Source organism: Pangasianodon hypophthalmus, chromosome 21 (assembly GCF_027358585.1).
Source record: "Pangasianodon hypophthalmus isolate fPanHyp1 chromosome 21, fPanHyp1.pri, whole genome shotgun sequence".
NCBI lineage: Eukaryota > Metazoa > Chordata > Actinopteri > Siluriformes > Pangasiidae > Pangasianodon > Pangasianodon hypophthalmus.
The window spans coordinates 3,029,210-3,053,763 of record NC_069730.1 but is presented as its reverse complement, the minus strand read 5'-3'; the positions used below and the strand labels follow the sequence as shown (position 1 = coordinate 3,053,763).

At 37.9% G+C, this 24,554-nt stretch overlaps 1 protein-coding gene across 2 annotated transcripts; it reads left to right on the top strand.

Moving 5' to 3' along the window:
- Window positions 1-1,076: 1,076 nt before the first annotated feature.
- On the top strand, window positions 1,077-24,169 carry pip4k2ab (phosphatidylinositol-5-phosphate 4-kinase, type II, alpha b). Of its 2 annotated transcripts, XM_026941251.3 has the most exons (11): window positions 1,079-2,030; window positions 11,411-11,508; window positions 12,420-12,516; window positions 13,414-13,566; window positions 14,806-14,952; window positions 15,079-15,117; window positions 16,473-16,571; window positions 18,491-18,604; window positions 18,903-19,155; window positions 19,304-19,407; window positions 20,869-24,169. In XM_026941251.3, exons 1-11 carry the CDS (start codon window positions 1,887-1,889, stop codon window positions 20,947-20,949), a joined length of 1,329 nt encoding a protein of 442 aa, XP_026797052.1. In that variant the 5' UTR covers window positions 1,079-1,886; the 3' UTR covers window positions 20,950-24,169. The 2 variants fall into 2 exon arrangements, with proteins under 2 accessions (XP_026797053.1, XP_026797052.1); XM_026941252.3 differs by lacking the exon at window positions 16,473-16,571 and having other exon boundaries at window positions 1,077-2,030.
- Window positions 24,170-24,554: the final 385 nt, after the last annotated feature.

Sequence of the window (24,554 nt, the reverse complement as noted above, 5' to 3'; positions counted from 1 at the left end):
GTGCTATTTTATAAGCTGATGAATAACAATGTTGGAAGCCATGTTGTTAAATTAAACCAAAATTGCAGTGATTCGTGTAATGATTACAATTAGGACTATACATGCAGCGACATATTAGCAACGTGTTAAAGTTCTTTGTATCTTTGTAGAAGAGTTTTTTAATTTTTCATTTTTAAATTGTCTCTTCCATTAATATTATAACATATTACATTTGGCAGCAAAGGAAAAGGTTTTCCTTCTTAGGTCTGCATTTTCTATGCCTGATTTTTTTTTTTTTTCAGGCTTAAAAGCAAGTGCTTGTGTTTAAAGATGATGGTCAAGACACTACTAAAAACCCCAGGCACCAACGATTCTGCTTAATAAAAAATCTGCCAACCTTGGAGGCATGAACTACACGCAGGTGATTGCAATAATCAGAATGGTGCAACCAGAAAACTGACTTAAGCAGGTGCGTAACCAGACTCTGAATACACCTAACATTATTTTTGGACTTTTGGGCTCTGCATACGGCCCATTATGCCTAAACAAGTGGTTTCCAACATAAGCGTCAAGGGGAGTGGGGTGTCACCATTACCATAATGACAAACAAATACAAATTTGTTTATTAACACTGAATTGTTCATTAATATAAAACATGGAAATGTTGGAATGGACTATGTAACATTTTTACATATTTTGCATTATTAATTAAGTACATAATACACTATTAAGATTGATGATTATAAAAATGGCAAGGTTTGTTGACACATTTACTAACTTCATATGCTACAGATTGAGTTAGCATTATAATTTTTTTGGGTGTGCATATAAACATGGAAGGCAATAAGAGAAAGATTAAGGCTTGGTGCACATGTTCACTTTACATCCAGATGTGTTAGTAGTCAGTCATTCAGACTGACTACTGAAACAGACGCAGAGCTATAAATCAGCCCTCGCACTGCACGACCTGCAGCTGAATCAATCTCACCGCGTGGAACCGACTCCCAAAAAGATTCGGAGTCGACTCCCTATTCGCAACGCCGTGTTTCGGAGAATCGACTCTCTTGTGTCAGCCCTACCGCGTACATCAGTAAGCCAATAGCGCTCCGTGAACTATAAGACCAACCGGAAGCCAAAGAGGGTTGCGGGACTGATGCGCTGCGCCTTCATCCAGCTGCAGCGTCCCAAAGCGCAGGACGTTGGCGATGGCGGAGATGCAGCTTCCCCGCTTCACGACACCGAGCAGCCTCGGTTTATTCTTCGGAACATTTCTGACGTCGCGTGTGCACGAGAGCGACCGTTAAAATTCAAATCGTGGAACACCTAGCTGACGTCAGCACGCTAACGGTCCTCGACTAACCTCTGCATTATTCTGTGGAAGGGTTAATGTATGGGTTTTGTACCAATTTAGGATTTTCTTTGTGTTCTTGAAACTGGAAAAGGACTCGTTTTGGAATTCTCTATGCGTATGAATTTCAGGTGGGAGAAAAAAACCGGATTAAATTTAAGCTTTGGGGGTTTTTTTGGGTTTTTTTGGTAGTGAAGAAGTGCTCGTGCTCATATTCAGGCTTGTAGTAACGCTATAACCTTCACGTTCACGTCAATGACAGCTAGTACAGCTAGCACGGTGTGTTAAGGATTTAACGTCGATATTTGACACTGTTATTGATTTATTTCGTCTAATTTAACGGAGGGATGAGAGAGGAAATACAGGCGGAAAGGACGAATTACAGGTACTTGTTAACATCCGGTGGGACGCGTTTAACTCGCAGCAGCAGCTTCAGGTGTCGAGGTTTTGACAGTTAGTCAATTTAGTACAGATTCATTCATTCACTCACTCACTCATTCATTCATTCGCCCAGTTTTCTGGCGTCCTTGCTTAAAAAAACAAACAAAAAAACAAAAACATGGCCTCTGCAGCTGCCAGCCTCGCCTCCTCCATCGCCAGCAAAACCAAAACGAAGAAAAAACACTTCATGCCGCAGAAGAAGAAGCTTTTCCGCTCCAGCGACCCTCTTCTCAGCGTGCTGATGTGGGGAGTCAACCACTCGGTAAGCCTGAACGCTCAAATCTGTCGACTAATCCCAAATTCATACCTAAAACATGTCAGTACATCATTTATTGCTTATTTACCCAAAGTGGTGCTCTCTACTTCCAGGAGTCAGTTGGGATTTAGGACATGTGACATGTCATCAGCCCTGACAGTGTGTAATGATAGGAAGATAAAGTAGTATTCGGACGGGATAAGTTTTCCACACATACAGTGTACATGTCTAATATAAGTAATGTAATTATAAGTAATGTTGCAGGAGGATGTGTAGTAATTGTGATTGATTGATTGATTGTAGGAAAACAATCCAGGACAGGGTGGTGGGATGGTGTGTTACGACCCCACGCTGGATTATACGTCAATATTTCCAAATCCTGAAGACTGCAATCTTTTTTTTTTTTTTTAAATATGATTCTTTTTAACCAATTATAGTTACATTTAACAGGTTTCACACAGATCTTTGAAGTGCTTGAATTGAGCTTTTTGAATTTTTAAAGTCTTGTATACCTTGAAGAATTCAGTCTTTGAGTCATTTTTCGTTCAAAAAGTGCTTGAAATAAAAAAAAAGCGAGTATGAATTCTCAAATAAATTTGCTCCCTGTGAACAAATTTAAATACTCAACAAACATTATTGACAACACAATATACTTATATACAATATAAACCGACTCAAATCTGTACTAGCTACTTAATAGCTACTCGTAAATAATACCATAGCAACGATCACCGTCAGAACAACGCCAACCTTGTGACTGGTGAGAGAATGACGTCTTGTGTCTCATGTGTTTTGATCATGTGATTTTTTAAAAAATGCCATTTATATCGTCTAAAGAAGTAATGTGAAATATAGCTTATGTCTCTCGTGTAGTCCTTGAAAATAAAATTTTGGTGCTTGGACAAGTTAGTACGTGTTATATCACAGCGCGGTTGAATTCTCGATTCTGATTGGTCAGAAGGTGTGCATTATTTTCGTACAGCACGGCTAGGACAGTATTTCCGGCTGTAACGTGAACGATGGGTTTATATTAATGCGCTCGTTCTAATACGTTATTGTTTCTACAGTAACAGCTCATACACACGGACGTGTATGGCGGACAAGACTAATAATAAACAGATTTTTTTTTTTAAATGTGTTGTTTAACAAAGTAAAAAGTAAAATCCTTGATGTGGTGACTTTTTTTGTTATGAGACATTTATTTAACATTTATGGAAGGAGCTGGAACTTTGCAAAGTTTCCCAGCGTAGAAAAGTTTTGGGTAAAATAACAGGCTGCGTTTATTTATTTATTTGTTTGTTTGTTTGTTTGTTTGTTTATTGAGAGTGAGGGAGAGAGAGAGAGAGAGAATGACTTTATTGCAGCGTCATGTCGTACTGCCTTAAACAGCCCCATTACCCCACCTCCACATGCCAAAAGAGGTCAAATGTCCTGGAATCTCTTTGGACAGATGTAGTGTATCTTGCAACTGTATGTGTGTGAGATCTGGACACTCCAAGGAAATGATCATTTTATGATCGCTGCAGGGAAATTAGCTGATTTCTGGCGTCATACAGTGGTGCGTTGTCTGCTTTTTATTGAGGAGAGGAATATTCCCCGGTGCCTAGCAAGTCAATAATTGGGCTCCTGGGACTCTGAGAGCTTCGTGCTAATCCTAAGATGAAATGCTTTTCAGGATGTTCGGTATCCAGCCAGTATTATGAAACCTGTGCAGATGTGTGAAGGAGCTGCATGTGTTGCATTCTTTTTGTTTTCCCCGAGCCGTGAAGCTTTTCACAAATGTTCTGAGGTTTCATCTAGGATGTCACCGCTGGCAGTGGTTCGTGTTCGTGGGATTTTGCATAAAGTGCAGATGAAGCTCTCAGTGACTGAAACAACTCCCTAATGGTTCAGAAGTGTTAAAAAAAAAAATCACAATATGGCTTTTTTTCTTTTCATATAAAAATATTGACAGGGAAAAAAAGAACAAGTGCTGTTAGCGCCTCTCATGTAATGATGTTAAGCAATTTATGATCTTAATGGTTCTTGAAAATTAAATTTCTATCCCCTGCGCTTTAAAATGGATATGGATGCAGACACATTGTGCAGAAAAGTTCAATCTTTTTATGGCATGAGAAATAACATTAGCTTGATAAACACATTAACAATACACATTCCTCACAATGTCAGACAGAGGTTAGTGCTTTGACACGTGTAAACGTTTAACATGTGTGTTCTCACATTTCCTTTATATCAAAGCACTGTTGACGTCTCGAATCTGATTGGTCAGAAGGTGTCGATAGCTCCTATAGGTTTATAATTCCTATCATGTCCTATACTTATGCCGAAGATATTCCACAACTTTAAACGTAACTATAAACAGTTAAAAAGCATGACATTTCATTCCTTAATAAATTACAAATTTGAATCGTTGATCCCATGTTGTGGCATCAATCACAGAAATACACTTCAACACTAATAATGAGTAACTTTAAGCTAAAATCTGAAAAATTATTATTTTTGTATAGAGCTTGTTAAGATCTGGGTTATGTTAAATGATAAGCCATGTTAGAATAATAAAAGATACAGATTTATAATGATTAAGGGTCTGAGATTTTTAAAATCTGAGAAACTCCCGTTGTTCTGGGCCACCAGCATCCAACCAGTCAGAACAAGGAGGTGTTTCTTCTCACCTCTCAATCAAGTTCCTTGTCAGTTCAGAAAGTCCTCTTCTTATATTAGCATTCAGGTGTTCAAGGCCAGGCAGCACTAACTTCTACTAAAAACACTGACTGTGGCTTTAACGTGGCGCATCTAATTGTGGTCCTGATTACATAATAGCAAGAAACAACATCAGTGTGTTATCCTGTAGGAGTAAACATAGATTAATTAAATGCTTGTGGATTTTTTTTTTATATCGTTTTAAAACAAAATCAATCTAATGTAAAAATCAATCTAACAAGCGTCTCATTTAGCTGGCTTATCCAAAAAAGCTTTATTAGAGGTTAATCAAGTAACAATTAGCAGTTAATATCGTCTATTTCTCTGCAGCCTTAATTTCCCCGTCAGTGACACCGAGCTGAGATAACGATGGCTCAGTCCTGCTATTTGGCAAAGTTGCTGTCTGGATCTTCGCTGTGTACTCTCTGAGTTGCTCTCCCATAGGGACTGTATATCATTAAAACCTAATTAATCCTATAATGTTTTAGTTTTAGTCTTATAAAGTCTTGAATAGCAAAAACTCATCTGTCTTTATAAATGCACAATTTTTCAATAAGTGTAAATTTGTCACCTTGTCAGATCAGTGAAATTATTTCTCTATTTATTTTTCAGAGAAAATAAATGATTAATTAGCCGCCTGTAATTTCATGAGTAGTTTTGTTTTAAAGAGTGACACCTTATTATTTTTAATCCAACTCTAAAGAAGGTGCAGTGAATGTGCTAAGATAATTATTTAATTGGAAAAGTGCCGACACCAGCTGCCAAACGATGACGCATGTCCATGGCCCTTCGTAGGCTATTTGTGAATGTAGATTTCTCTGGATTCTCTTGGAAGAATTCATTTCATTGTTGCGTGTAAGACAGTATTTATTGGTCAAGTCGTGTTACTAAAGCACTGACCATACACATGGTACTCTCTGAAAATAGCAATATCATATCAACAGCCACCCAGTTTGGTGATCTTTTGGAGAAAAATAAAGGAAACATACTTATGCAAACTCCCAAAATCCTGCTTGCTTACTATCCTTTCTCTTTCTAATTGGCTAATGAAATGATGACTAGCTGTTTGAAACATGACTCAGCCGTTCTAAGTAATATGACTGATTCAGAAACTAGCTGCCTGTATCAGTTAGAGCTGTTATACTGTCATGGTTTCATGGTTATTCATAGCGCATGACCAAACGTTTACCTCACCCTTGACTTCTTTAAAGTACCAATGAAAATGCATTTCCGTCTATTACAGTCCATCTGATGAAGGTCCTTAGTCCAATGGTTGTCGTTCCTTTCTCTGTTTCTTGGCTCAGGTGCATGACTACACTGAATACCATTAGGTGTGTTTAATCACTTACTGTAGTAAAAACATTACATTGCTGCCTCGGGTACTTTATCGTACATGACGGCTATCAAACGCTCATTAGAACACAGCATTATTGACCAAAACTAAATCAAACGACGTCCTATTTTTTTCCACCTTCGCTCACACCCTCTCTCTCTTTCAGTCTTTCAGCTTATAACAAGTGTGTTAAATACTGACAGTGAAAGAGATTTAATGGAAAAATCTTTCGTAAAAATATCTTTCTAAGTATGAAGAACAATTAGAGCATTTGTTTTTTTTTGTTTTGTCTTTTTGTTTAATTATTATTATTATTATTATTATTATTATTATTACAACCTAAAGATTACGGTTTATAGATGATATAGATATACACTTTGGCAGATTGACCAAAATGCTAAATTGCTGCTGTGATCCATACATCCTTAACTCTGTCAACAGTACACATCACAGATGAAATGTGACACCACATCCCACTGGTTTGACCCCTCCTCTGCTAAAAGATGAGCCAGAGGAGCCATTAAGTGCATTTTCTCCCATATTATCCTTTTACAAACACACTGGCCCCAAGAGACTTGTTCTACAGTAATGTTCCTGTCTTGTATCCATAACAAAAGCATCAACATGGCCACAGCGTGAAAATTCTGCCTGGGTAAGAAATTCATCAACTGTGCAGACATAAGTACTAAGTCTCAGTGAAGTCAATAATATATTGCTAAAGTGCTGCTGGGTATTCTGCTGCATGAAAGACTAGCAGAGATGACACAAGTGTGGGCATATGCAGACGACTTGTTTGTGTATCCACTTCACAAGCCTTTCAAACCCACGTCCTCATCTGGGGGAAACTGGAGTTTTTGAACAGCGAGCTCAGATTCTCATTCGGAGTGCCAGCTCTGGCCTTTCTGAGTCTGGTTTTCTGGTTTCTCTGTCTCTCTCGTTCTCTCTCACTCTTGTTTTCTCTCTCTCTCTCGCTCTCAAAAAAAATAAATAAATAACAGCCTGGTATACGCAGAGCGACTGGAGGAGAGTTGGCCAGGAGAAATGGCTGACTAATTCTCTCTCTCTGACCCTGGAGACTGGAGCCATAACTACCGCTTACACTCCACTTCTGCCTTTCAGAGCAGAGAAAATAAATCTCTGCCTTACTCTTCAGCAGGCAGTCTGTTTTGGATGCTTTTCTAATTATGCTTTCCGGATGCAAAGGCAATCTATTGGGAGATAGGAGTGAGACTGATGACCGAGTTCTGTCCCGATGAGAGGCAGTGGTTTTATAACCTGCTGTTGAGGTTTTGTTGTAATTACAGTCTTTTCTGCACAGCTTGATCAGTGCCATGTTTTGGTCTGATTAATGCTTTGCTGCTTTGCCTCTGGTGTGGGTATTAATTACGCCATTAGATGGCTTCCTCCTTGATCAGCATCCACTTACTGCTTCCTTCAAGCTGCTCTGTGTCCAGGCTTATCCTTTACTTTGGCTCCTTATTTCATGCCTTTTCAGCTCTTCGTCAATCTTTTCCTTCTGGCACATTACCCATTCTCTTTTTTTTTATCCCTCCTTCTAAAGCCAGTGAAGCTCTCATTCTCTCATTCCTAGTTTGACGCAGAGGAGTGTTTTTATTGCTGTGATTGCATAAGGGAGTATAAAGTGGAATCTGAATAGATAAAAAGGAGGAACTCATATCCCAAATATGATACAGCAGCTAGTTAGAATTGTATTGGTTAATTCCCAAGAAGGCACTCCTGTCAAGTTTTGTCAAATGATCTCCTTTCTGCAGAGTTTAAGCAACGTGACTGTAACAGAAAATAATAATGATCATTAGAGATCATCAGATGAAAAAACTACACTTCAAGAAATCTTTTGCATTTTCCTTTTATGTATTATGTAAGAGTGGTTTCACATCAACGCTCTTAGCAGTCCTGTCTAGTATCGACTAGCTTGCCATCTAAAAATAGACGACATTGGAATATTGGCAATGCAATATTTTTTATTCAACACGTCATAATTTTCTAATATTCACTCTCTAACAAGACTCATTTTCTCCTGCACTTTGTCCTCCATATTTGTTTTTCATGTTTGCTCCCAAATTGATTGGTCAGGAGAATAAAAAAATTCCCATAAGATTACATATAAAATGTGAGCTAGCAGTTGAAAAAAACCCAACACATTTGAAAGCCCTCTAAGAGCGTATAACCGTCAGGAGGATTAGAACCACTGCATGACATAATACTAATCCACTTTGAAAATATTTACACAGACCCACGTCCTGTTTCACACCAAGTATTCCAGTGTTTTACTCACAGTATTATATATATATATTTTTTTTGTGCTGGAGTTTTGATAGTAGGCAGCTTACCACCCACTGAGATAATTCCACACACATTACACATGATTATTAAAAAGATACAGTTCACCAGTGCTTCACGATTCCTTCTTCACGTATATTAGATATTTTTAATATCACATATATATATAAGCGGTATGAGCATTATGTTTTCATGTCTTTGACCCACTTCCTAAGCAATGTTTGTTGTGCAAACACCAGGAAGGACAGACACTATTTCCTCGGAGCAGTGTGGCATGTGAGCTGTAGGGCGTTCTGTAGGACAGTGTGAGGCGTTGGACTGAATGCTAATGCTCATGACGCATCACACTCACTTAATGCCTTTGAGCCTGACTAGGATAAAGCATTTGATGAAAATGAAGCTCTTTTGCTATAATTAATAATAATAATAATAATAATAATAATAATAAGGGGCCAAGCACTTTCTGGCCCTACCCCTTAGTGATGAAAGAAGAACAGAAACCATTGGGACCATCATAGTTCCCAAGGAAACATAGTAAATTTAATGGCAATACATCAAGCAGTTTTACTAATTTGTGAATTATAGCAAACCCTAGTGGTGAATTTAGCCAAAACTTCTTGGAGTTCTTTCCGATCCTTCACTCAAATACAAAGATTGGTCTGAATAGATCACACCGCTGCTGAGATACTGAGAGCCCTCAAGTTTGGTGACTATCCTGTCAAATTCGTTTGCACGTTATGAACGAACCGTCTCACATATCAAAAATATATCTGAGAACCAAGTCTTGTTCGGGATGGTCTCACAGTGCTGTGATCCAAATTTTGTGATTGGACAAAATTTGTAGGAAGAAGGAATAAGTGGAGAAAAAAAAACATTTTTGAAAATCCAATATGGCAGAAATTAACATCATGGTATACGTTAAACTCGGCATGAGCCCGAGAATAAGAGGAAACTGGGATCATGTTTCTGCCATGCTTTCTTGCTCTCTAGAGCACTTAAGGGGCGTACACCAAAATTGCTGTGCAGGGAGCTAGTACTATTGTCTGTCACTGCTGCATTTTTTATTATTATTATTAAAAAATTTGGTGATTTTTAAGCTGAAGCCAGAATCAGTTTTCTAAACTGTTGTATTGTGCTTTTGGGTCTCAGAATTGGAAAATGTTCATTAAAACATTTGTTTTTACTGACACCTTTCCAAGCCACGTGAAGACGGTTGTGGTTGCAGGTATTTAGAAGGGAGAACTGGTCTGAGGAGCTTTTCATCTCTACTAAATAGGTAACTACCATAATCAGTGAAATAACTTTAAAAAGAGTTTAAAGAGTTTAACAGGCTTAGCTTGCTAGTTAGCTAACATGCCTAATTGATATTGCTTTAACAAACCTTTGTAGCTCGCCTGAAATCTACATCAAGAAACTAGCTATCTAATGCTATCTAATGCTAGATAGCTAGGTCACATTCTTGCCTATAATGATTAGTTAACTTTGTTCAACTTTTTTTTTTTTTTTATGATGTTGTAAATGTAAAACATTACATCTTGAACATGCCCACAAACAGCAAAGTTGTAAGCATGAAGAGACTCGTATGCCTTCAATTCTTTCTAGTAAAAAATGCTCTAGTTTCTGTAAGGTTTGTATGTAGTATGTCTGGCCATTGCAGGCTAGAGCGCTGCTTTGGATCATGTAGCCACTGACAGAGAGGGGTCTGTCAGAAGGGGATAACATTTTAGCTAATGTCAGTCCGATTCGTAAATAAAAATCTCGATAGATTCTTTAGTCATATTATAACCAAGTAGCATCTTTGAGGTTAAGCATGCATGTCTTTTTGTTTACAAACACCAAAGGGGTCTATGCACTACGCCCTAATTATAATAATAATGCCGTATTCTGAGAAGAGCTATTGGTTAAAAATGTTTAAATGCAGAAGTAAGTGATAAAGCTGAATGGACATATTTTTGAGTGACATAAAACAGTTACCAAGACGTTATCACGTTATCAAAGATTTTATCATTGTAGATGAAGCTCACCGTGGGATAAAATGTTGTTTCTGGGAAAATGGAGCAGATATTTTTAGGAGACTATTGTGCTGTGCTTTTAGGTGGGTACAGCTGGACACATCACTTTCGCTGGCTCCCCCTCAGGCTGTGACATACTGGCACATATTTTTTTTAGAAAAACATTTACAGTGTGCCCTTCCTCTGAGATGAAGAGGAATGAACTGGTTGGCCTGTGTTGGCTGACAGAAATCTCTCTCTCTCTCCCTCTCTCTCTCTCTCTCTCTCTGTCTGTCTTTCTCCAGACTGTTTAGCCTGCTAGATGAGACACATTTTCTGGCTGCAGAGTGTGAAAGGGGAAAGCAGGATAACAGTTTACAGATCACTCACTTTCTCCTTCCAGCATGAAAGTATAAACACAGAATTTTTTAAGTTGTGCTAAAAATGTACCAATATCCAAATGTCTGTTTGATGTTCATCAACAGCTCGTATGAAACATTTACCTGTTATACGGATTGATGACAGAGTTTGCTAACAGATACAAAGCAATACCCCCCGATGCAGTAAGGACAGATGGAGACACAGAGGAAGGTACACCGAAATAGCCTCCTGCGTCATAATGATAGAGTGTGTGTGTGTGTGTGTGTGTGTGTGTGTGTGTGTGTTTAGATGATGGAGGGAGTGTCATAAAAAGCAGGTAGGATTCCAGAGTGAAGGGCAGAGAAAATATGCCCCCTGAGAGGGTACTGAAATAGATATAGTGCCTCTGCAGTTGTCTGTGTACTGGAATCATCCCATAGAGCTCTTTAAATGGTAGTAAAGTAAAGAAAATGGATGCGTGCGAATATCTGTAAGTGAGTGTAGAGGAGAAAGGTGGCGTTTGGCCGTGAGCCACCAGTGCACCACCGTTCTCCGTGAATTAGAGGTCAGTCCGATCGTTCGGAGCTGTTCCAGAAAGCTGACGTGATGACAAGAATTCGATAAAACGCACCGTATTTGCTGTGTGAAAGTGATGACTCTGTATCTGAGCACTCCTCCTGCTTCTGTTTGTGTGTCTCCAGATAAATAACCTCAGTCACATTCAGATCCCTGTAATGCTGATGCCTGATGATTTCAAAGCCAACTCCAAGATCAAAGTGGACAATCACCTCTTCAACAAGTACGAGCGGAAATCCAAAGCTTGATAAGTCACAGCCTTTTGGCTCCTTTTAATTCTTGCACTTTATTAATTTATTATTAATTTATTATAATGTGAGCAACTGCGAAGTCAGACAGATTGTAAGCCAATTTTATATATCCAATATTAAATATACTCTTCTCTTCTCTTCTCTGTCCATCTCCCTCTCTCTTTTTTTGTGTTTCTCTCTGACTGTCTCTTTCTCCTTTCTTTCAATGTTTATCTTTTTTTCTCTCTGTCTCCCTCTCTCTTTCCTTCTCTCTCTGTTTCCATCCCTTCTATCTTCTTCTATCTTCCCTCTGTCTGTTTGTCTGTCTCCTTCTTTCTCTCTGGCTGTCTGTTTCTCTGTACCTTCTCTATCTATGTCTCTCTCTGTCTCTCTCTCTCGCTTTTTTCTGTCTGTCTGTCTTTTTTTCTCTTTTTCTCTTTCTTTTAATTTTTAATTCTCTCTCTTTTCCTCCCTCCATCCCTCTCTGTCTCTGTCTGTCCCCTGCTCTTTCTTTTTCCCTCTCTGTCCCTTACTTTGTTTCTCTCTCTCTGTCTCTTTCTTTGTCTCTGTCTCTTTATTTTTTCTTTCTGTTGGTCTCCCTCTTTCATTCTTTCACTCTGTTTCCATATTTCTCTCTCTCCCTCTCTTTCCTTTCTCTTGTTCTCTATCTCCCATTCTTTTCCTTATTTTTCTCTCTTTCCTTTCTGTCTGTCTATCTGTCTATCTCTCCTTATTTTCCTTTTCTTTTCTCTCTCTCCTGCATTTCTCTCACTCTCTGTCTCTTTCTCCTTCTTGTCCTTTCTCTCTCTCTTTTTCTTTCCTTTATTCCTTTTAATTTGTCTCTCAAACTTCTGACCTCCTTCTTGTTCTCTCTCTCTCTCTCTCTCTCTCTCTCTCTCTAAAGAGAGAATATGCCAAGCCATTTCAAGTTTAAAGAATACTGTCCTCTTGTCTTCCGAAATCTGAGGGAGAGGTTTGCCATCGATGATCAGGAATATCAGGTGCCTGGATTTAAAAAAAAAAAAAGGGAAACCCATTATGTAATCATTTTATCTCATTAATGCATGACTGTGTTTATATATTCTACTTGTATGTGAATTTATTATAATGAATTCATATAATGTCAGATTATACATTCATACAAGACACTCATCACTGGCACATGAAAATATTTCCACTAAATTTATGTAACAATAAAGTGAATGCAGGCAATGTCACAGAAACACTGTTAAGCTGTGTTTAAGCATGTTAGTGCAGATAATATTGCAATAGGAAAGAAACAGACAAATTAAGCATTCATGTTCGTAAGGTTTGTCAGCAACAGCCAGCTGCGCAGCAGTCAAATGTCAGGCTTTATCCTGGAAGAAAGAAACAGAAATATTGCATTTGCCTGATTTTAATACATTTTTTTAAGAATGAAAGGTCTCGGTTTATCAGCTTGAGCCCAGATTGTCTAAACATCACGTAAGATCACAGTTTAAGACCGTGCAGTTGGTACTTATTTATTGGGTAAATGTCAGAAATTGGAAAAAGTGTGGTGTGTTCAGGTTTTCCTGTTTAATTTAATGTTCGCAGCACTTTTTTTCCCCTGAGCTGCTTTTTTTTAACAGCAGGAGTATTGCTTATTACTCTGCTCTCATCTTCCAAATCAATAGATACAGCTTGTGTGAATATGAATATTGATCTGCAGTTACGTGTAATAGTAGCAGTAAACAGTACTACAGAACCAATTGCATGCTATTAAATCAGAAGTCAGAACAGAAAAATGTAGACCAAGCTTTTGAATTTTTTCCTTCCTGTCATCATGTCATCCATTGTTAGGAAGAGCGATGTTTTCTATAATGTGTGTCTAGTGCATGGATGTCAGTGTGATCTGTAACACGCCTTTCCTCTTGCAGAACTCTCTGACGCGAAGTGCGCCGGTCCCGAGTGACGCCCAGGGCCGCAGCGGCGCGCGCTTTCACACCTCCTACAACAAGAAGTACGTCATCAAGATCATCACCAGTGAAGATGTGGCTGAGATGCACAACATCCTGAAGAAGTATCATCAGGTGAAAGGATGTCCCATCTCCTTAGCCACTGCATGTTTAAACGTTGCCTTATTATCATTTATGAAGTTGTAGTTTATCATTTTTTAAAAAATAATTTCTAGATAATTTTCATTATCATAATGTTGACATGCTATTCATTTGGGTACATTATTTGTTTCAGCTTTCTGTTCACATTAGCAAACACTCTTATCCACACTCTCAGAAATAAAGTACCGAACTGTACTTTTTGCTAGGGTTGTACCATCAAGGGTGCATGTTCTGTACCTTTACTATATATCTTTTACCTAAGAACATGCATGTGGTGTGGTCCTTCTGGTCCAATTATGTACCTTAATTTATTTTTAAAGGTTTCCAAGTAAAATATATACATTTCAGGGCTCCCGAGTGGCACAAAGGAATAAAAAAGCATTCACCCTATCATCCGGTGATCGTGAGATCAAATCCTAGCGATGCCGCAGGCGTCTGTGGACAGGAATTCAAGAGAACATAATTGGCCATGCTGTCTGAGTGGGAGGAGCATACTCTTTCTCCCCTATCAATCACAGCGATACTACCCAATCGTGGGCGACTGTGAGCTCATGTATGAGGAAGAGGGTGGATATTTTTTTCCGCCGAGTGTGTCGCACTCCCCCGGACAGCAGTTTGAAAAGATGCATTTGTGTGGTTTCAGATGTCTCGGAGAAACTAAATGTTAGCCTTCACCCTTCCTGTTGCTAGTAGTACGTATCTACAGTATATACATTCTAGAGGTAAAATACGTTCCCTTGATGATGCCACTGCAGAAACAAGGGAAAGTACAGCGTGGTAGCTTTATTTCTGTGATTGCATAATGACTGAAATCTCTGTAAAAAATTCCTTAAGGTAAAAACCCTGTTATACAGGAGCAGCACATCAGATTTAGGGCTCGTTTAAGTGTTTAAAGGATTAAAGCTTGATTAAGTGATTAACAGAATAAAAGGTAACCCATTAAGCATACGTAGTTTTACGGTTCATTGATATCGCAGATTTCCAGAGCCAAAAAAAGGACATGGCCATTAAATATTGTCAGAAAAAGGACATGAACATTAAATACAGCAATTTCCAATAGCCTCCAGCCTTTCAAAGTGGAAATGTGTAAGAGAAGTGTGTAGGAGCTATGATTGGAACAAGGCTGTCATTGTGAAGCAGCTGAGTCACCCTTACGGTGAACTCTGGTGAGCTGGAGCCTCATTTGTATGTTTTTTTTTTTTCCGTTTGCAGTATATAGTGGAGTGCCATGGCAACACACTGCTGCCTCAGTTCCTGGGCATGTACCGCCTCACGGTGGACGGAGACGAGACGTACATGATCGTCACGCGCAACGTGTTCAGCCCCCGTCTGCCTGTGCACAAAAAATACGACCTGAAGGTGAGCACTCTGAGAAGTCCATTAGTGTTGAGGGTTAGACGATACATTTATACATAATAAGAGCCAGGTATATAATCCCGGATAAATAAAATAAATGATAAACCCGGTTTTTAATACATTTCTCAGGGATCCACAGTGTCCAGAGAGGCTAGCGACAAAGAAAAGGTACAATCATTTTCATTACATCATGATCATTAGGATTTTTTTTAATCTGTGAAATAATCCCGATGCTTAATGCAGACTTCAAACGTGTGAAATAATTAATATGACTGCCATTAAATAAGCATGCACTTGCATGTTCAGTACATTGCATGTATGTTTGTTACTGATGTGAGAAATCTGAAATGATTGTGTTTGGAATGTTTCATTGGCTTCACGTTTATCTGTTAATCATGTATCAGAAAATTCCCCAAATAATAAATAATGTAAATAATGCCTGAAAGAAAAAAAGAAACATTTGCCTTCCTCTTCATTTGTCTTCAGCGGCACTGAATTTGTGCTCCATTTTGTTTGAGTGTCTTAATGATTTCCTTTGTTTTATCCCTCCTCTTGCTTGACTGTGGAAATGTGAACTTAATGGTGCAAGAGTGGCATGTTGTACTTTCCTAAACGCATCAATTCGTTTAAAAAAAAAAAAGGAAAATAATGGTTAATAATGGTGAGTCTTAATTCCCTTACTGAAATGACAATCAGTCTGAGATCAAGATATTCAAGTTAAATAACGGTACAGATAATAATAATAACAAGTCATATTTCATATCAGGTCATTATTCTGTGTCGTATATTTGCTCAAGTACACTGACTTTAATGTGAACATGATGTTAATATGTAACCTATTGTTCCTAGTTTTGGCTTAAACAAAAATGTACGTATGTTACTGCCCAAATAATTTTTCAAGCTTGAAATATATGAATAAAGAATGTTTTTGCTAGATTGTAAACTAGTACCAAAGTAATTTTATTGATTCTAATAAATATATTATGATTTTTGCTAAATCTAGTGAACTAGGGATCCAGCAAGGGGCCGCTGGCTGCTTTGTGACGTCTCATGCATAATGTATATATATGAAGGCATGTGAATAATTTGCATGTGTATCTTTGTTCTCTGCCCCGTTGTGCATGTACTCCCTGTCGGCATGTACTTCCAGCCGTATATGATGTTCTTTTGCGAATATGAGTGTGAACTGTTTCTCAAAATTTATGTAAATGTGTCATATACAGTATTATTTAAGCAGTGATTTTTTTTATGAATTGTATTAATTCTCTCAAAATCATTTTTACTCTCTGAATTACCATTTTCTAAACATTAGTTAGCATTCTGAACAATGGCATTACTTTTTTTTTCTCCTATTAATGCATGTACTCTATGTATAATTTGTACCCATTATTCTTCTTAAAGCTTTTTGAAGATTGTTTTAACCAGCTTATTTCTTTGAACACTAAATTTATTTAGTGACTAATTTTATTTTTAAGCTGCGTTCATAAGTGAAGCCGCATGCCTCTCACCCTCTTGTCCAACAGCCACGCCCACCTGAAGATGGGGCTCCAGCCAAATCTCGCATGAGCCAAAAGCTCCAAACCATTCGGATCGCCACACGCTTTTACTGCGCCATCAGACACGTAAGGACACACCCGCAAAGACGTCACACACATACGCTCTGTCCTGATTGGATGCCACGAGGGAGCGCAGGCTCAAAATCATGTCCAGAGCTAACGTCATGTCTTCTTCCACAGTGAGCGTATCTGCAGGGAAATCCAAGAGAACGTCACACCAACTGTAGTGTGTTTATGGGGATATAATTACAATTTCCCTCTAGCAGTTCTTAAAAGAATAATTAAAGGGATACTTTGGTGTAGCTTTTTTAAAAACAAATAAAGCTAGTTGGACCTAGCTCTCATGACGTTTGAAATGTTTGCATGTTTCAGACAGTTCTGTGACCAAATTAATCAACCAAGTCCTGTTGGTAATACTGGTTAAATTCTCAGTTCTGTTTGATTAGAAGGTGTTGATTAATTTTTCTATAATAGAAGCTCTGACAGTAGTGCAGCTGAAACTTACAGTATATAAAAGCATGCATTCTAATACAGTATGTAATTAATTATATATTAACTGCTAATTCACAGAGATTTGTAATGCAGATGCCATTTTAAAAATGTTATTTAACTTCGAAAAATGTTTTCTGTAAGGAAACATTTATTTAACATTTATGGAAAAAGACTTCAGGGCAGAGGAATATGCACTTTGCGCTTATTATCTTCAAGAGAGAAAAAATAAGAAGAGAAAAGCTGGTAAGGAGATGACTGGGTAAAGTGGTAACTTGTTTACAGCAGTTCCACAACATTAAATGTAGCTATAAATGGATAAAAAGTTGTTGTACTGAACTTGTTCTTTAATAAATTTTTTTAATTGTAATTTTGGCAAACTGCTGTGGTATAAAAGGAGTAAAGCACTGCAGGATGCGCTGTTATATGAAAATAACCAACTTAAAGGTGGTAACAGTAACTCCACTTCATCACACCATCCTGTTGTTGATTATTTTCCTATAACCGCACACCCACAAGTGTTTTATTCCTTGCTTAATTCATAATCTGTTTATTATGCAAAGAAAAATGTAAACAGATAATCATATAATTCCTGGAATATTCTGGATTCCAGTGTGTCTATATGTAATATAGAGGTTTATTTTATATAAGTTCTGGTTTAGTTTCAGTTATTGTACAGAATCTGTGATGTGTTTTGTGCTATTCATAAAATCTTACGATTGAATTCATTGTCTATCCACTGTAAGAAAAAAGCTATTTTAAAAGTTTCATTTTCTCTCTACAATCTATGCAAAGTGTTTATTTTGTATTTCTATTAATCATAAAGGTATTCATATATTCTAAAACTGGGGATAAAACAAAAGAGACATTATGAATGACACTTTCACTGGTGTGTCATACAGTAATGTGTGAGTTGCCAAGCACAAAATCAGTGCTCAGACTGACCTACCTGAAGCGAAAGAGTGCCTAGGGTTAGGGTTAGATAAAGCTTTTTATTTTATGATGAAATCTTTTCCAGGGATTTAATTTTAATGTGTAGACAGTCACAGTATGAAGGAGCTGAACATTTCACTGAAACAGTTAGTATTATTATAGTATGTCGTGACAGGCAAATGTTGTTGCATCATATAAATATGCAAGCCCATGATGTTCCAGTATGCAAATACAGGCCAAGCAGCACCTGTGTACCAGAGTAAAGAGATGGCCATGTGTTTGGTTGAGTGCGTTTACAATTTGCATATTCATAGAATCTGGATTTCTAGACCCTTCTTTGCTGATTTCTGGTGTTTTTTTTTTTTTTTTTTTTTTTTTTTTTTTTTTTTTTTTCCCTGGCCTTCAAAACAAGTTTAGGTGACATTAGTTAAAATATGTTCACTGGCAATGCAAAAGTGAAATAAATCCATCTCAAACATACACTCTTACTCTTAAGTCAGTTGTTACCTGAACCTGATGTTTTCTAAAGAATAATACCTTTTTTTCCCCAATGTGAACATCAGACTAAGGAGCTCCCAACATACAAAGATAATGACTTCATCAACGATGGACAGAAGATCTATATTGATGAGGAGAACAAGAAGATGTTCCTGGAGAAGCTAAAGAATGATGTGGAGGTTTGTGAGTCATTTCCTAAAACATTAGTACTGAACCATATTGTAATTATTAACACCGCTGATCCAGCACCTAGCTCTAATATTCATATTCACCCTGCTTGTGGTGCAGTCTTACATTTTTTTGTTAGGGTTAAACGGAAAAAGCTCAAGGACAATTTCCATGCATGAGGATTATGCTTAAGATATTTCTACATTTTCTTGTCATCTTACTATTTGCTCTTCTTCATCCATCCCCCTTATTCTCCTTCTTGGTCACTCAATTCTGAGCTAAGCTGAATGTGTGCGTGTGTGTGTGCAGTTTCTAGCCCAGCTGAAGCTAATGGACTACAGCCTGCTTGTTGGGCTCCATGACGTGGAGCGTGGAGAGCAAGAGCAGCCAGAGGAGGAGATCGAGGAGAACGAAGGAGGTGAGGAGGAGGGAGCCGAGAGCGATGGAGGAGTGACCGGGTCGCCACCCGAGAGTCCCAGCAACACACTCGACAGCAACAGGCCACTGGGGCCGGGAGAGTTCGATCCCAGCGTGGACGTCTACGCCATACGCAGTCACGAGAGTGAGTGTGTTAATACAGTCGAGTGTAGTATTATGCATGTAGACCATTTATTAACCATGTGATGTTTAGTACTCACTGAGAGAAATATATATATATATATATATATATATATATATATATATATATATATATATACACTTTCTCTCAGACGCCCCCAAAAAAGAGGTGTACTTCATGGCCGTAATCGACATCCTCACACCATATGATGCTAAGAAGAAAGCAGCACATGCGGCTAAGACAGTGAAGCATGGGGTAAGACCTAATGCCTGTTACAGATTTTATATACAAGTTTACAAAAAAAAGGGAGATTTCACATTCATAAACACTGAATTGCTCGATGCAATAAAACAGCATAACCTGAATATTCACTGTAATCCTGTTTTTAATATCATCAGCTTAGAAATGTGGTTAATGTGAGTGGACACTACAATAGGAACACTGCCAAGTTGTTAAGGGAAGCCGATCTAAATAAAGTCAGCAGCAGTCGATTACATAAAATTGTATTTAATTTTAACTTTATAGCGCTATTAATTATAAAGATTGTCATAAGAACAGCTTTACAGAAATGTATATTTAGATCCCTAATCAGCAAGCCAGAGGTGACAGTGATGAGAAAAAACTCCCTGAGATGACATGAAGAAGAAACCTTAAGAAGAACCAGACTTAAAAGAGAACCCGTCGTCTTCTTGGTGACACCAGATTATAAATCATTACATTATAAAGGTGTAGAAGAGTAAAGACAAACACTACTAAGTGTGTTGAAAGGATGTTCAGTTTACACAGATTGTGATTAAGAGTCCTGGGATGAGCACAGTGCAGTCTTTATGATTACAGCAGCAACTCTTAGGGACAAGTCTACAGTATACAGGTGAGATTATTCACACCAGCAAATAAAATGTTCAGAGTTTGAAATAGTAAGTGTTTTATTGTTTCTGGTTACACAATCAAAATGCTTTGTCTGCCATTGCATTTGAAAAAGTGCTTTATGGGTTTAGGCAATGATTTATGCTCCTGATGTTTGTAGTGATATTGATCCTCCACCTTGCACTCATCTAATTTTGCTTGAGCTAATTAGGTAAAAAAAAATAACCTTAAAAGGTACAGTCAGCAGTTTATACTATAAACTCAAAATTGAAAACTGACAAATAGAGACACCTCCTTGTGCTTACCTTGTCCTGATTGTTTGGATGGTTGTGGTTGACACCATTTGTTTATTCTCCCTTTTACAGATACATATATTTTACATATTTTATTGACAGCTGAAGGTATGTGAGGAGTGTTCTGACTCAAGCATTATTGACGAGCACTGCCACAGCTATATGTGGCCAGGAGCCGAGGGAACAAAATTGGCTGTGCTCTCTGAGTGGGCGGGGCATACTGTTTCTGTCAATCACAGCGATTGTGGGCAGCTGTAAGCTCATGTATGCAGAAGAGGGCAGACAGCGCTTTCCTCTGAGTGTGTTGCACTGCATATATAGTGTGCAGCAGTTCAGAAAAGATGCAGTTGTCGTGCTTCAGGTGTCTCAGTGGAAACACATTTTAACATTTACCCTCCTCACATGGAAGCTGCTTATGACAGGGTAGAGCTGACTGGTGGGTGGGAATTGGCAGGTGAACAAATTGGTGAGAAAAATGTTTTTTGAATAAATGAACTTCCACTGAGTTAGTATTTCATTTTTTTTCTGTATCTAATATTTTCCCTCTTGGCTCTAGGCTGGAGCCGAAATCTCGACGGTTAATCCGGAGCAATATTCCAAAAGGTTTTACGACTTCATCACCACCATTCTGTCCTAACTGTTGCCTGGGGTCAGTCTCAGGACCCTGAGATCAGGCCTCTAACCTACTGAGAGGCTTTTAATGGGATCCTTGGACATTTACTAGAACTGTCTGGTTACAGTTGTTTTCTCGTCTTTTTTTTTTTTTTTTTTTTTTTTTTTAATAAATACATGAATAAATGGCTGTGAATGGACAAACATATAGCTATGCGTTCCACTGTGCTGTACATCTGTATTAGATATTGTTGATTGGGATGTTGAGTGATGTTATTGTGTGTTTATGTGGAAACCTCAAAGCTGCTTTTTACTCTTATTCTGTCTTTGTTTACTGTAAGAAGACATCAGACAGGGACACTTTTCTGAGCCTGGGTTAAGCATTGTTTTAGACCAAGGCTGCTTTCACACTTTACCCACCCTGTAACCATAACAACGCTCCTAGCTAGTATCGTCTAGCTTGCTCGCTAGATTAGATTTATTTTTCTTTGTAGTGCAAATGACACAAAGATCAGTATAACTCTGACATTGAGGAGGTTATTTGCCTTTGGAGGCAGAAAATCAAGAGAATCAAAAGAGATAAAGTGAGACGTCACAGCATGTACTGGTGAACATCCCCAAAACAGACAGTTATTTTTAGTCACATTGCAACATTTGGCAAAGAAACATTTCGCTCTGCAGCCTCGGCGTGTAGGATTACATGCAAAATGTTGCACAGACAGTTTTACGACAAGTGTGAAAGCAGCCTGAAAAGGTTTTTCAGTCAGGGATCCCTCACTGACAGCACAAACTATTATCTATCACTGGAAATGCTGGTCCTTGGTATCTGTAGATTGGTTATAACTGCTTTTGAAATTATAAATCCATTGTGGATTGTTTTAAATCTTCTGTTAAGCACTTGGACCCTTTAGATAAAGAACTAATGAGATTTTGTAGTCTATTTAGATTCACCGCTGGCTGCAGAGTTTATTGTAGAGAAGCTTATAAGTAGAAAACCTATAAAAGTTGTTTGCACATGATCTAAAGCAGGAGTTCTCACTCCTGTTGCGCACAGTTTGAAGTATGATCCAGCTGCACAGTAAATTTTAAACCTCTTAATTAGTTCGATCAGGAAGAGAAGACTTGAGACTGTTCATGGCTGGATTCGAGAACCACTGATCTAATGCACCCAAATATTTATGCAAATGATGCCAATTTTACCACTGACTCGAGGGTTATGCAATAGTAGTGAGATTGTAGTGAGATCTTAGAGGAAAACTCCACCCTGAAGCACATCTTATATGTTTATATTGAAATATTTGTGATGTGTTTAGACATTCTGGTGCTAATTTGTTAGCCGAAGCTTTCACAGATCTCAAAAATAACGGGCAGGTTTCATTGTTAGCTCTTAAATACAAAGTTACAGAAACAAATACATAATGCTTCCAGCAAAGTTCAAAGTCATAGTAATGAGAAATCCAACACAGAAGTAGCGAAGACATTACAGCAAACACTAGACTCAAAGTCCCAGAATGCATTATGGCAGAAACCCAGCTCAGCTAGTTAGCTATGAGATGACAAGGCGAGGGCATTGACGGTGATACTGGCATGAAAGCTTTGGAATCTGATCTGTTTGATGAGGAGGTGAGAAATCTGGACAGACTAAAGGACTAAAGCGCCGCCGCATCGCTCTCTTTAGGTAGAGATGAAGTGACGGCTAAATCCCACTGGACCACTTTCAGCAGGGCATTGTGGGTAATGTAGGAAACCGTTAACCAAAGTAACACAGATCAACGTGTCGATGAAAGAAGTTTTAACTAAACATAAAAGTACAAAATAAATCTGGCTGAAAATTGTGTTATTTATACAGAATGATACACACCGCATTCAGGGTGGATTTTTCCTTTAAGCCTTGTTTCAATTTAGAGTGAGTTAGATCATAGAAGGATTAGAGATATTATTATTATTATATTAGTAAATTATCATGTTTTATTTTTGGAGAAAGTTTTGTGTTGCTAATTGACAGTTTGAAAAGTTCTTTTGAAAACTATGTCTATATTTTTACATTTCTTTTTTTGCAGCACTGCATTTGCTGCAGGTTTAAAGTTTAAAATGGACCGTTCTTCCAGTAGGGATGTTATTACAGTTTGAACATTTTTATGCTTAACTGTTAGCATTTAAGCTGCACTGTAAAAAAACAAAACAAAAAAAACTGGGAGAATGATTTTACAACTCTACGTCTTGCCGTCTGTGTTTCTCTTCCTCTGAAGCCTGTAACTCTGAACGTTAGTATTATATAACAATGTAGTTATAGCTGTATGTTTTCTTTCTTCCAGAGTATCGTTCTTATACTAACCCCAGACCATCTGCCTGTATGTCTCGATATCATCAATTTACACTGTGCGAGAGTGTGCCTTTTTTTACTCGGAATCATTTAATTTTGTATTTGAATCTTTTTGTTTGTTTGTTTGTTTGTTTGTTTTTAAACAAAAGTTTGCAGATGTTATTTTCTACAAAGGGACAGGTGATTAAGGTGAATCCTGAGGCGCTTTTGCTCTTCCTGTGACGTGTAAATATATTAGTGTAAAATATCTACGATCTTATGACTGAATGTCGCTAAATGTACGACTTCAGAGTTAATCCAGCAATTGTGTCTCAATGTTTGATATTGAAGTGAGATGTTTCTTGTGCAGCTTTTGAAAGAGATTTTTTGAAGGTATTCACAGTACAGTGCTGGTCTTTTTTGGTGTGTATTACTGTCAGTGAATCTGATTTATTATCTACAAATGAAAGACTATAAGCCATGCTGTTCGATTTTTAAGGCAGAACTTTTTAATCCTGAAAGCTACAGACCTCCGAGTGGACTTTTAATCGTACTCTGTTTCCTGATATCTGTTCCTGACATTTGAACCTCACTCACACTAATGTACAGGCAAAGATATTTTTTTCCCATGTGTTTTCCAATGCAAAAACCTCTCCTGAAAATGATCAGTTGTACTTTGTCTCAGTCTCTGATCATAACAAGTGTCAAAGGAAAGATATGAAAATGCTTCCAGTGTGAATGTCATACAGAAGAAGGGATAAAAGGACACACAATTTAAGAGAATGCTGTGAAAGACACATTGTATGACATGACCAGCTGTCTGCCTGCTCGTCATCGCTGTTGTTAATCCTGTCATGACTGTGCCGTTTTTTTCATGTATGTGTGCAATGTTTTGAGGCACAAGACCATCAGCATCGCTTAATAAAATGATGCTTTACTCAAACTGAATGTCTGTTTCAATACAACATATTACATCTATCCGAGCCTAGCCAGTGTTTAAGAAAGGAACGAAACACTTGGGGGTGTGCCATTATTGGAAAATAATCAATTTAATGTTACCATCCTGAAGTATTCCTATAACAACACATCCTGAAGTGTTTTATTCCGATTATACCACAGCAAGTTGCCAGCAATTACAGTGTTTATTAAAGAACATCGCATTTTTCTCCATTTATAGTTGCATTTAATGTTGTGGAGCATCCATGAGACAAGTTTTTTTCCTCTTATCATTTACCTTATATCAGCTATAACAGTTGTTCCCTCACTTGCCTCTCTCTCTCTCTCAAAAAAAAAAAAAATGCAGGTTTTCAGGATACAGAGAAACCGTA

Bases quoted from the DNA above. Each gene is read 5' to 3' on its own strand.
- pip4k2ab (XM_026941251.3), top strand. From the start codon at position 1,887: ATGGCCTCTGCAGCTGCCAGCCTCGCCTCCTCCATCGCCAGCAAAACC. The intron at 11,509-12,419 runs GTACGAGCGGAA...CTCTCTCTAAAG, and splicing joins GACAATCACCTCTTCAACAA to AGAGAATATGCCAAGCCATT. The intron at 16,572-18,490 runs GTAAGGACACAC...TGTGAACATCAG, and splicing joins TTTACTGCGCCATCAGACAC to ACTAAGGAGCTCCCAACATA.